This window comes from Symphalangus syndactylus, chromosome 1 (assembly GCF_028878055.3).
Source record: "Symphalangus syndactylus isolate Jambi chromosome 1, NHGRI_mSymSyn1-v2.1_pri, whole genome shotgun sequence".
Classification (NCBI taxonomy): domain Eukaryota; kingdom Metazoa; phylum Chordata; class Mammalia; order Primates; family Hylobatidae; genus Symphalangus; species Symphalangus syndactylus.
The window spans coordinates 135,384,809-135,398,698 of record NC_072423.2 but is presented as its reverse complement, the minus strand read 5'-3'; the positions used below and the strand labels follow the sequence as shown (position 1 = coordinate 135,398,698).

Sequence of the window (13,890 nt, the reverse complement as noted above, 5' to 3'; positions counted from 1 at the left end):
TCCAGAAGGCATTTGTGGCCCCTTCCAGCAGCTGAGACCACTCCAGAATTCTAGCATTTCTTGGACATCCTCTAGGGCCTTGGACTACGCCCACTACCCCACCCCTGTACTCTACCAAAGCCCCAGATCTGATCTCTGAACCCCAGGAGTGAAGGGGCTGCAGATGGATAGTTGGTCCCTTCCAGGGTCATGTCCCAGCTCAGGAATCTTAGACAATGGCGGTCCAGGAGCACGCCTGCAACGTGAGCTCCAGGGGAATCCTGCAGCATCACTCTTGCTTTTAGCCAGGCTGCTAGGAAATACTCGAAAGATTCTAGAGGCCCTCCCTACCTGCCCTCTCCCATTGCCCTTTGCTCGAAGCCCTCTCTACCCACAGACTGCACCATGCCTTTAAGATGATGCCCTCCTGTCTACCCAGAGCTACAGGATGGCTGCCAAGCTGCCTTCTCCCCACCTGTTGGAGGCATCTAGTCCTAAAGAAAATGCTCCAGGCACGTTGGGGGCCTTCTCTTCTGTTCTCTTCTGTTGGGGGCAGACGTTCCCGAAGCCATGCTGTCATAGTGCCTAGATAATGTGTGTGTTGACCACAAAGAGATGTTGGCTGGCACATAACATTCTCTTCATAGCTGTGCTGGAGCTCTTGTAGCTACCTGATGGAAGCATCCAGAAATTCCAATAAGGAGGGAGATCACAGATGCAACCACAGGCTTTAGGAGTCAGGAAGTTGTAACCAGAAAGTAGAAATATGTGAGGAACCAGTAGGGAGGGGGTGACGTGGTGCAACGGTGGGAAGCCTAAACACCCCAACCCAACTGGGTGGGTGAATCCCACACCCTCCAGTTCGCCCGCGGGATCTTCCACAAATGACTGCACTTCTGTGGGCCTTCGCTTCCTTATCAGCCAAATGGGGACCATAATAGTGCGTACCTCATGGGGGCGCTGTGAAAAGTAAAGCGAGTCAAGGATTGTTAAGCATGTAGAACAGTGCCTGCCACGAGGCAAGCCCTAGAAAAAGGGGTGGTTACATACAAAAACTACAAAATGCAGGAATTGAATGTGGGTGACAGGGACGGTCTGCAAATTGAACTTGAAAGGACATCAGCCTCCAGGATGGTGGAAGGATTTCAGGCCTAGGGAAGAAGGAGGCACTTCCATGGATATACCCAACATTGCCACAGAATTTTAAGTCTTTATTTCTTTAATGAAAATTTACGTTTGCTTCTTAGCTTTGAAAAAAAAGCCAGAACCCTTGAACAAACCACTGTAATACCCAGGAGCTGCCTCGAGTGGGATTTAAAGATGCTGGTGATTCTGCTTTCCTTTATGGGTCTTGTTCTGAAAGTCCTGCCAGTCCAGGAAGGCAGCCCGTTGCAGCAGAGAACCAAACCAGCAGAAGAAAGGGATCCATTTGCGTGGCAAAACTTGCCATTTAATTGGATTTCCTAGTAGGGTTGGGCTTTTCTGCTGCTTAAGATGGCCCTGGGGGGCCATGGGTGAGACCCTCCATAGGGGCCACCGCACGGCATCCTGGGGAGGCGCCGCAGCTCCTGTAGCCCCTGCCGAAGAGGGGGCTTCCCCTGGAAGCCCTGGCCAGACTCTCAGTTGGCAGCAGACGGAGAAGAGCCCCTTGCCCTTCTGGCTTGGCTGTTTTCCTCATCAGCCTGCCTCATACAGCAAGGGTCACTCCTCACCACCCCACTTTCTGCCTCTCCTTCTCCGTTGGTTTTCCTCCCTGCACACTCAGAAATGCTGCTGAAAATCCACGCTTCCCTGGTGCTCCCCACAGCCGCCTTCATTACCAACCCAAGCAGGCCAGGGCTCTCCATTTGCCGCAGCTGGAAGATAATACATAAGCCATTTGAAGCCTCATGCCTATGAATCCAGCAGCCAGTATAATAAAACACCAGGTTATTTTGTGTTTTATTAACTGCCTCTTCCCTTCAGTTTGCATAATAGTGAGTTAGATTTACATGCCGTTAAGACGGCTGTGCATTATTTTTAATAGAAGGTGCGACAGGCTCCTCTCTCTCAGCCCTGGCGTGTGATAAAGTAACCTCATCCAATGTTGATGAAGATTTCGTTCACACTTGCTGGGTCGGGGCAATGTCTTTTTTTCCAGATGGATACTCTATTGAAAAATGATTTCCCTCCATAAGCTTGACTCTCCGTCCCTCTCTTCCGTGTCGTCTTCCTACGAACCGGATAAACTGCCTATTAAATTTAATTACGGCCCGAATGGCCACACATCTTGATCTCATGTTCCCCCAAGTGTACTGTATTCCACCAAGGTCCTTGAGGAAGCAATAAAATAAATCTGGAGGATCCATGTCTACTCTCCACAAGGAATGTCATGGAAGGCAAAGTTGGCCACCATCGTTTTTACAGTGTCTGTGGCACCTCGTGCAAACTCTTCTTTCTGGCTTTCCATGCAGACGTTCAAAGCAAAAGCTAGTTTTATTGACTTCCTATAGACTGATTTTAACTGAGGTGGGGAACTAAAGATATCAGTTTGAGAAACACAGTACCTCTCCTGAGCTGTTTACATTTGTCAGAGAACCAAACGTCAGCCTTTTATTGGATAGTCAATTACAAATATCTCACCATTTTATCTGTGAATATCTTAATATGTATTCCAAATGAAAAAAGCTTCTGCAAACCAAAGTAAAGCATCAGTGCCGTTATTACCGTCCTAAAATAAAATTATCTCTAACACCTAATAGCTCATATTTCTGGTTTTCTCATCTATATCACCTTCTCTTTACAGTTTATTTTTTGAATTAAAATTTAGATAAAGTTTACACCATGCAATTGGTTGTCAGTTTTCTCGGTATCTTGAGTCAGGTTTATTGCAGTATAATTTACATAATGAAATTTTTATCTTTTTTAAAGGTGTAGTTTGATGAGTGTGACAAAAGTATACAGTCACATAACCTGAGTCCAGTCAAGATGTGGAACGTTTCCATTGCTCCAGAGAGTGTCCTTGTGCACCTGTGGTCAGTCCCCACCTGCATTCCCGCTCCTGGAAAACCCCTGAGCTGTTCTCAATCACTATAGTTTTGCCTTTTCCAGAACATCATATAAATGGAATCATTTTGTGTATGGGTGTTTTATGTCTGCCTTCTTCGGTTTAGCATGCTTCCAAGGTTTATCCATGTCATAGCATGTATTACAGTTTCCTTCCTTATTAACGCTACCTAGCATTTTTAATGCAAAGTTGTAATCACAATTTATTTATCCACCCAACAGTTAATGAGCATTTGGTTTGAGTTGCTTTCAGTCTATAGACTTCTCTCTCCACTTGTTTTTCTCTCTTGCAATGTTCTTATTGAAGAAACCAGTTCATTGGTTTTGTGGATTTTCTGGCATTCTGGATGTTGATAGCTGTACCCCCTTTGTGTAGTTTACCATGTCCCTGGATTTCCTGACGTTATCTAGAGTCTCAGTCTGATTCAAGTTTGATTTCTGGCCAGACTATTTCGTAGGTGGTGGTGTGTTTTTCCATCAGGACATCAGCATGACAGGTGGCCTATTTTTAAGAGATTAACAAGTACTGATGGTCAGTGCTTAGAGCCATTCATTCATCAGAGTTAGAAAATGGTGACTCCTCATTCCTTTCTTGTTTGTTAGCTGGATAACTGCATACAGAGAAACTCCCTCTCCTCTGTTACTTGATTATCCAGTGGTACAGGCATAAGATTTTAGGCATTTTAAAAGGATGAATCCAGCCGGACACAGTGTCTCACGCCTGTAATCCCAGCACTTTGGGAGGCCGAGGCGGGTGAATCATGAGGTCAGGAGATCAAGACCATCCTGGCTAACACGGTGAAACCCTGTCTCTACTAAAAATGCAAAAAGTTAGCTGGGCATGGTGGCACATGCCTGTAATCCCAGCTACTTGGGAGGCTGAGGCAGGAGAATCGTTTGAACCCGGGAGGTGGAGGTTGCAGTGAGCTGAGATCGTGCTACTGCACTCCAGCCTGGGTGACAGAGTGAGACTCCGTCTCACACAAAAAAAGGATGAATCCAGGCTAAAAAAAAATGTAGCTGTCCCACCAACAACCTGCCTGCTCAAGGCTGACATGTCACCCCCTTTAATTGGAAACACACTGAATTTCTCCCCTCCTATAGAGCTTCCCGGAAACGGTATCTGATGACATTTTCTCTCTCTCCTAGAATTCCAGTGCTGACCATCGAGTCCGACTGGACCTGGGCCTCTGGGACAAATTCAGTGAACTGGCCACCAAGTGCATTATTAAGATCGTGGAGTTTGCTAAACGTCTGCCTGGTTTCACTGGCTTGACCATCGCAGACCAAATTACCCTGCTGAAGGCCGCCTGCCTGGACATCCTGGTATGTGCCTTTTTGAGCTCTCGATGGGTCTGGGGAGGGAGAGAGGGCACCGTGGAGGGGAGTGGGGGGACCAAGAGGCATTGAAGATCTCCAGAGGAGGTTTTGAGTTTCGACTCTAGCACTCACCTGACTTAGTAGGTGGACTCACCTAGCCTCTGGCTCCTTATCTGTGAAGTGGGCTGAATTCCCATCCCTCAGGCTCACTGAGGTCTGCGAGGCTCAAATGGGCTTAGGTTGGCAAACTCTACAGGTGAATGCTGATCTGTTGTTTCAGTCTTCCTGAATGTTTATAAGTTTACCCCAGACACCCTGATTTTACAAGAAATAAAATCATCACATGTGCTCTCAGGACCCCTGGCACCTGTGAGTAATCATTGCCACTCTTCCTCAGGTCTGTTTAGCAAACAGAACAAATAAACATTCAAACTTCCTGTACGACCACCGCACACGGGGACCTCTCTGCTCCTAAGTGGGAGTGCATTCATGTGCTTAATTATAGTAACTGTATTTGCTTTGCAGAATGGTTTATACCCAAAGTTATGAAAGACCTAATAAAAAAGCAATGTTTTTACAGCACTTCAAAAGCTGATTTTACTTTCCCTATGTTCTGATGCATCCCTGGAGGCCAGTCCCCCATTCCACTTTCTCCATGGGCCTCTCTGCATACATACGTCTAATGGAAGCTGCTCCCAGCCAAGGAAACAGTCCCAGCCTGAAGCCCCCACCAGGGAAAGAGAGGGTGGACATCCAGCCCGTGGAAGACAAAGTGTGCTGACACCCTTACCCTCTTTAAGGCTCTAGAAGCAGTAGTGTGAGCAGGGCAGGGAGCCAAGGGGCATCAGGGATCCCCTTTATACAGGTGAGGAAACTGAGGCCCACAGACATGCTATGACTGAATATTTGCATCCTCCCAAAATGTATATGTTGAAGCCTTAATTCCCAATGTGATGGTATTAGGAGGTGGGGCCTTTTGGTGGGGGTGATTAGGTTTAGTTGAGGTTACAGGGTGGAGCCCCAAGATGAAATTAGTGCCCTTATAAGGAGATGAAGCCACCAGAGCTCCCTTTCTCTGCCTTGTGAGGATATAGCAGGAGGGCAGCTGCAACCTAAGAGGAGAGCCCTCACCAGGAACCCAGCCATGCCGGCTCCCTGACCTCAGACTTCCAGCCTCTAGACCTAGGAGAAGCAAATGTTGTTGTTTAAGGGGCCAGGTCTCTGTTATAGTAGCCTGAACTGACAAAGACAGGAGGGCAGGGATCTTCCCAAGGTCACAGATGGGGTTGGTGCAAGATCGGGGGTGGAGTGGGTATAGAGCCAGAGTGGTACTGCGCTACCTCCAGGCCTAAGAGGATGTAAAAGAGGATAAGAAGCATAAACAGGAGCCCTTAGGGATAGCAGAGATGAGAGAGTTGTGGGCCACCAGTGAGAGAACAAGCTAGACCACCAGAGAGTAACAGAGACAATTTGGGCAAATCAATAATGATGTCAACAATGAGCTATTAGAATAATGAATGTAAGCCGGGTGCGGTGGCTCACGCTTGTAATCCCAGCACTTTGGGAGGCCGAAGCGGGTGGATCACGAGGTCAGGAGATCGAGACCACAGTGAAACCCCGTCTCTACTAAAAATACAAAAAATTAGCCGGGCGTGGTGGCGGGCGCCTGTAGTCCCAGCTACTCGGAGAGGCTGAGGCAGGAGAATGGCGTGAACCCAGGAGGCGGAGCTTGCAGTGAGCCGAGACTGCGCCACTGCACTCCAGCCTGGGTGACAGAGCGAGACTCCGTCTCAAAAAAAAAAAAAAAAAAAAGAATAATGAATGTAAATTACTGGGCCTTTTAATGCTTTCCTGACAAGAACTTAAAATTTAACACTCAGTAGAATTTCCCCTAAACCTCATAACACTTCCAAGATATTAGCAGAGACTGGAGTTACCACCACAGTGTCTGAGTGGTCTGTGAGGTGACTCACAGCAAATCAAGTCCACAGCAAGCAGTGCTGTGTCATTCTGACAGCCCTGCATCACGCAGCCACCCAGCAGGGCCTGGAGCCTTCCCAGGCCTCAGACTCTGACCTTGACCTTCTGCTTGTTTCTTAATCCTTCTTTTGTCTAGTTGCCAGATGATGACAGTTTGTGATACTCAGCCACAACATATGGAGTGAGAGGTAGGCTTTGAGATCCTCCGGGAAAGTGTCTTATTTCTGCACGGCCACACACTTAGTGATCAGGATGCAGTCTCCACAAGATTTAAATCCCCTTCCTCAATTTAGAAATCCCCTTCCTGCCTCCAGCAGCTCTCTTCCCACATCTCAGCCTACACTGAATCCTGCAGCACTCTTCCAGCCCCATGGATCCAAGAATTAGCCATTAGCCCCTTGGTAGAGTCAGGTAGAACAGAAACCAGTTTTTGTGACCTTGGTGAAGTTATTTAACTTCTCTAAGCCTCTGTTTACCTATGTATAAAATAGAAATGCAAATCAACAAGGCATTAAATAAGGTAATTACTTAAATGGGATTAAATATATTAACAGCTGTAATACCTAGCATGTAGTAGGTACTTAGCCAATGATGTTGACAGTAAGGCCAAATTTGGGTTAACGTGGGCAATTTCAGCCCTGTGGTGGGAATCAGGAAACCTTCAACCACTCCTTCCTGGGCCATGGGGGTGAGGAGTCTGGGTTGGGGTGCAATAGGCCGGGGAGCAAAATGTCCTGATAGTTAAAGGGCAAAGACCTCCAGTCATACCAGACAAAGCTTGAAGGAATACCCATTTGGCCCTAGGCAAGAGCTTGTTTCAAAGAATTTGTAGCAAAGGCAAATAATCGCAAGATCCTGAAAGTACACAAGTTCAAAGAGCATATTTTGAATGAGAATATTAACTGGCAGAGCTGTTTAGAAGAATCTTCTTATCTAAGTCATTGATATATGGATAGAGTGGGACAGAGTAACCAGGCGGATGGACAGACAGACAGACCCAGGCTGAGGTTATTCTCAGACCCTAGAAAGGAAATCCAGGCTGTCTCAAGGGTCACCAGCCCTGATTGAGTACCACCTGTTCAGAGGCACGTGTCTTGTTGTGTTGTGTGTGGTCTCTCAACAAGACAAGGTAATATTTCTGACTGTATGCCTGCCAGGGCTGGCACTTTCACCGGAAGATGCGGTCAGCTGCGGGACATGCAGCCGAGGCTCTCCAGGAAGGGTTGATTCAGAATCATGAGGTGAGAGGCCTCATAATACAGGCAGACAGGGATGGAAGGCCTCACCTGTCCCGCCCTTGCTCCCCTTCCAGGGGAATTTCCCATCCTAGCCTCTGCCCGGTGGGGACCATTTGGTGGGCAGCCCACAGCCGGGCTTCCTTCTCAAGGTTGGGGCCAGAAGATTCTGAGGCCACACTTTGAGTTTCATGTTTTCCCACAGAAGCCAGTAGCCAAAAATGTCTCTATTAAGATAGGCAGCCTCTTCATAACTACTGCAGATGGGTTTTTTATGTTTCTTTCTTCACTCAAGAGTTGGTAGCATCCTAGGGCTGTGTTCAGGCAAGCGAGGGAGCCCGGGAGCAGGAGTGACCCCTTCACCTGGCTCTGCCCTCATGTTTCCTTCTCGTTCGATCTCCTTTGTCTCATTTATGCCTTTTCTTGCACTCCCTCTCACCTGCCTCTTCTCCTCTGCACGTAATTAGGTTCAAGTCTCTCTCAACTTAAAACAAAAATCATAAAAACAAACCTTGAGGTGGTCAGACTTTGGTTTCTCTGCCTCTTGTCTCCCTCCACCCCCCTTCCCTCCCTCCCTTCCTTCTCTTCTTCCTTCTGCAAATATCTGTTGATGACCTACTGTGTGCCGGGTACTATTCTAGGCTCTGAGGAGGCAGCAGAGGGAACCAAGCTAAAACCCCAACCCTCATGGAGCCGACCTTCTCCTGGGGGGACACAGACAGTAAGCAAGCAGATACACAGATTAGACAGCATCTTACATGCAACAAAGGAGAACAGAAGCCGAATCAGGGACGGAGGACAACAAAGGAGGGCTGGGGCTTGTTTCTGTAGCTCAGACACAGGTGGCATTTGAAGAAACCTGAAGGAAGAAACAATTTCCCAGTGATTCCCAGAAAGAGCCAGGCCCAAGAAAAGACCCTGATGGGAGGGGTGTGTGAGTCATGGGGAGCCTAGACAGAGTGGAGTTCAAAGGCCCTGGGGCAGAGGAAGCCCCGGCAGGTTGGAGGAAGTGAGTGTGCCTGGAAGGGAGTGAGCCTGCAGGGGCCGGCGAGACCTTAGATCCCGGAGTGGGGCCTGTGATCGTGCACAGATTCTCCTTCTTGGTACCCTATAGAGTCACTGGGTTTTGAGCAGAGGTGTACCGCAGTCTGCCTTTTGGTTTAAACGTTTGCTCTGTCTTGTCATGTAGCACTGCGTTAATGTTGGTTGAAGTCATGATTCTCACACGTATTTACTGAGCACTTACTTTGTGGATGTGCGACGGCAGAGTGGAGAGTCCTTGCCCTGTTGGACTCTACAGTCAAGCTCTCCATCCCCGCCTGGCCTGCCCCTACTTTTGCCACAGTATTTATCTCCTCCACTCACCGCCCCCCAGCCCACTGCACCCAATCCTGGCTCCACATTGATCCTGCTTTCCTTCAGCTTGCACCATCTGTTGAATGTGGGCTCTGAGACTAGCTTGCCTGGGTTCAAAATCTGGCTCTGCTGCTTACTAGCTGTGTGACCTTGGGAAAGTTACTTCCCTCTCTGAGCCTCAGTTTCCTCGTATTTACAATGAAGATGGCAATAGAAGCTTCCTTTCAGGCTCTAGAAAGCATGAAATGAGGTGGCACGTAGAGCTTGGAACAGTGCGTGGCACCCTACAGGCCTCAGTTTTGCTGAGTATTATTGTTAAGTTGCACTGTGCCCTCAGGGAGGGTCTTGTTATTGTCCACATTTTGCAGGTGAGGCAGCTGAGGCCCAAGGGGAAGCCAAAGACCCGTAGAGCTCCCCCGGGAGAGTTTCCAGCCTCTGGATAAAGGAGGGCAAAATTGCTTTTGCAAAGTAGAAAACCTTGAACAATTTTCGGATGAGAAAATGACTTGCTTTGTCAGGGTTTGTTTAAAGACTGTGGTGAATTCATTAAGTAGCTGTATTTTTTACAATGAAATTAAACCGTGTGGGAACACAGCAAGGGATAATGATTCACTTGTGATTCTGAAGACAGGGTTTTCATATCAGCCCCGTGGGCAAATGATGGGGAAAGCTGGTATGTCACAGTGATGCATGGGTGGTGCAACCAGGCCACTCAGCAGAAGCAGCGAGAGGGTCCTTCCTTCCTGGACCGGGGCTCATGCCATCTTGCCTCTGCCGGGGTTGCTCCTGTAAAAGAGCCATTGCCTATGTTTCTCAAAGCTGGAACCGGGACTGATTGTATTTGTCAACACGGGAGAAAGCTCAGAGAGGGGAAATGACTTTCCCCAGGTCGCACAGCTAGTAAACAGTGGAGCCAGATGTTGAACCCAGGCAAGCTGCCTTCAGAGCCCACATTCAACAGGTTGGGCAAGCTGAAGGGGAGCAGGCTCAGTGTGGAGCCAGGACTGGGTGGGTGGGATGGGTGAAGGAGGTAAATACTGCTGTAAAACTGGGGGCAGGCCAGGCGGGGTGAAAGAGCGCGACTGGAAAATCTAGCTGCCCATCTGCCCCAACTCACAAGGGTGCCTCTCTCTGCTCTATCACCTCCTGGCACCCAGCCTTTTTACATCCCGTTCCCTCTGTCTAGGTTACCCACCCTCTTCTCCTCGTGTTCTTCCTGGCCTATTCCTCATCTCAGCTGAAATGCCATCTCTTCAGAAAAGCCTTCCTCGACCAGCCACCCGATTCCTCCCTCACACTGCAGGTCTGTCCCAAGCTCTTAAGGCATAGCGTAATTGCAGGTGCATTTCCCAGCAGCTTCTCCCCCAGTCTGTTGTCTCAGTGATAGCAGGAACCATCTTAGGGTTGATCGCTGTGGCAGGGTTGCAGGCTCAAAAGGGGGATTTAGTGAATATTTGTGAATGAATGAATGAGCAAATGAATTAAAAGTCAAAATTCAAATTCCAGCATATACGCTGCTTTTGGAATATCACACCTGTTAAGGCTGCAAAATTTAAGTCTTTCCCTACAAGACACACGGCTTCCTGAGTCCTGCCACCCACTGCCCTTACTGCCCCCAAGGAAAATATTCCCATGCCAGTCACGGCAGCACCTTCCTTCTGGTGACGCAAAAGTGACGGCCTGTGTAACTTCAAAATGTGATTTGTGGCTCTTTGAGGCCCTGGAGACTGTACAGCTGTAGAGCCATGGAGGGCCGTTCCCACGTGAACCTGTCGCTCCCTCTCCCCTTCCTGGGGACTCAGTAGAGACAAGAGCCCAGGCTGGTGGGGAGCGAGCTCTGGGCTTGGAGCCCCACAGCCTGGGCTCAGGCTTCAGCATTGTGCCTGGGCATCTGTGCCATCAGGAGGAGGCTCTGGGTCTCTCCTAGCCTCAGCTTACCCACCTGTAGATGTGGCACGATTACCCCATGAGGCACCAGGAATTGCTATGGGGTAGCCAGTGTAGCGGTTAAGAGGGTGGGCTTTGCAGTCCAACTCCCTGGGTTCAAATCCCAGCTCTGCCATTTAGGAGCTGAGTGAACTTAGGGAAGCTAACTGACCTCTCTAAGCCTCAGTTTCCTCACCAATTGAATAAGTAGAATAGCAGCTCCTCCCCACTTCGGTTGCTGGAATAAAGAATTGAGTTAATTAGTTCCTGGCACATAGTAAGTGTGCCAGGAACTTTAAATAAGCTGTAATCATCAGTCTGGAGTAAGCCTAGGCTGCCTTTGTGAAGTGTTGTGTCTGAGCTGCTAGGCAATAGCACCTGGGTCTGTGCTGTCTAGTTCAGCAGCTGCAAGGCAGCTGTAGCTCATGAGCACCTTGAAATGTGCCTGGTGTGAAGTGTGTATTGCAAAATAAACACTGTCTTTTAGAGACTTAGTATTTAAGCATGTATAATAATTCCTTAATGGTTTTTTTTGTATTGATTACATGTTGAAACAAAAATAATTTGGACATCTTAAGTTAAAATAGATTATTAAAATAATTCCATCTATTTCTCTTAACATTGCAAAACAATGGCTGCTAGAGTGCTGGTCTACAAAACAGAGACAGTAACAGTAACAAGGGACTCCTGCTGCTTCTAACATCTGTATTTTCTCCTCGGTTAAGGCAGGCTGGCTACAGGTCCCATTGGGGAAAACATTTTGTTCCCATGAGCTCATCACAACAGACACTATATGCGCTGCATGTGCCTTTGTTATTAGTATCACTACTTAAACATTGTTACTAGTATCACTACTTAAACATCCCCACAGGCATATGGGGATAAATTGTCAAATCAGATCAGGATCTGCCCACATGTTGCCAAACACAATCAGTGTAGAGTGATCGAGATGGGTGAGCAACCTGAGCTTTCTCCTTTGCCTGAAAACTGGGCGATCCCTTGATGCCTCCCTCTGATGTTTACAAGATAGAAGAGAGTCTGATGAAGGAATTCAGTTTATTCATTCAATAAATATTCATTAACCACCTGCTGTGTGGAGGACACTGTTCTAGATATTAAAGACACAGCAGAGAGCAAGACAGGTAAAGAGCAGTCTCATTCTCAGAGCTCATATTCTAGAAGGGAGATAGGCCAGGAAACTCAGATCGTGACAACTGCTATGAAGAAAAGAAAATAGGGTGGTGGTTTGCATTGTGGAATACTACACAGCAGTGAAAAAGAATGAACTATTGCTGTGTACACTCATATGGGTGAATCGCACAGAGAATAGTGAGTGAATAAAAGCAGACACAAAAGAGAATATTCTGTATGATTCCATTGATCTGAAGTTCAAGAACTTGCAAAACTAACTTGTAGGAATATAGGTCAAAATAATGGTTACTTTTAAGGAAGAGGTTTGATTAGGAGGAGTCAAAGGAGCTGGTAGGTGCTGGAAATATTCATATCTTGATCTAGGTAGTAGTTGCACAGGTTTATGGTTAGGGAAAATGCCTTAAGCTGTACTCTTGAGATTTGTGTACAGCTCCAGGCATGTGTGCTGTATTCATTATCTATTGCAGTGTAACAAAATACCACAAAACTTAGCAGCTTAAAACATAAGCATTATTATCTCCTATAGTCACAGTGGGTCAGGAATCTGGTACTGACTTCATTGGGTGGTTCTGGCTCGGTATCTGTCATGAAATAGCAATCGAGACCCCAGCCAGAGCTGCAGTCATCTAAAGAATTCCAGAGGCTGGAAGCTCTCTGCCTCCAAAGTCGCTCATCACATTTGTCTAGGAATGTAGTGCTGGTTATTGATGGGAGGACTCAGTTTCTTCCTCTGTGGACCTGTCCATGGGGCTGGTTAACTGTCCTCTTGAAATGTCAGCTAGCATCCCCAGAGCAAGAGATTCAAGAGAGAGCAAGAAGGAAGTGACAATGCTTTTTGTGACCTAGTTTCAGAAGTCACACACCATCACTTTCACCATATTCTATTTATTTGTTGAAAGCAAATCACTAAGTCCAGGCCACGCTCAAGGGGAGGGGAATTAAGCTCCACCCCTTAAAGGGAGTAGGATCAAAGAATTTGCACACATATTTTTAAACCACCACACGTTATACCTCAGTTTTAAAACAACGCTATTTCTTATTCCAAAAACCAAAAGGGTGGTGGGATAGAAAATAACGGGTTTTAGAAAGCATTTTCACTGAGGCTTTAGAGGAGGTGACGTTTAAGTTGAACTCTGAGAAAAGAGCCATGTGAAGATCAGGGAAAAGCATTGAAGCCAGAGGGAAAAGCAAGGGTAAACACTTTGCCTCAGCAGTGAGTCATTGAAGCTGCACAAAGAAGACCAAGATGGCCAGAAGTTCATGAGCAAAGGAAAGGAGGGGTAGTTGACGTTGGCAAGGTAGGGAGAGGCCACTGAGGCCACAGAAAGAAGTTTGGATTTTATTCTGAAGGTGACTAGAAGCCATTTGAGGAGTTTTCTCCTCTGATGAACATTTTGGACAACATGCTCTGGCTGCTGTGGTGGATTGACCGCGTAGTACTCGAGCAGGAATAGAAATAAGGGATCACTTCAGAGGCCCTCACCATAAGAGAGGTGATGGCAGCTTGGTGGACAAGTCCCTGGCTCTGCCTCTGGGGTCCCGCATCATCAGATTCTTCCAGGGTTCCGTTATCAAGCAGGCCTCCCCCAGGACACACACCGAACACACACTCCCATCAAAAGCAGTAGAGAGATGCACAGTTGTCTTTGCTGATGGCAAGAAGAGAAGGCTCTTTTTTCCCTGAGGAGGATCAACTTTGACCATCAACTGGAGCTTTGTGTTGTCCAGCAGGGCCTTGCTTTGGTGAGACAGCCTGGCCTAGGCTATTTTTACCCATCTCATGGGGCCTGCATGCTGGTCTTTCCAGATGAGATGCCTTCCTTTCAGACAAAGAGTGTTTTAATCCTGGAGAAGTACTTGGTGGTTGCCACTGGCATTTGACTTTAGTGTGACAAAA

General features: G+C 47.5%; 1 protein-coding gene across 6 annotated transcripts in view; it reads left to right on the top strand.

The window, feature by feature from the left end:
- RARB (retinoic acid receptor beta) overlaps positions 1-13,890 on the top strand; it is a 775,478-nt gene that overhangs the window by 753,658 nt on the left and 7,930 nt on the right. For all 6 annotated transcript variants that reach the window (XM_055285590.2, XM_055285605.2, XM_055285600.2 and 3 more), the window contains one exon: positions 4,174-4,350. In XM_055285590.2, coding sequence (XP_055141565.1) covers positions 4,174-4,350 — 177 coding nt within the window. The remainder of the gene's footprint in view (positions 1-4,173; positions 4,351-13,890) is intronic.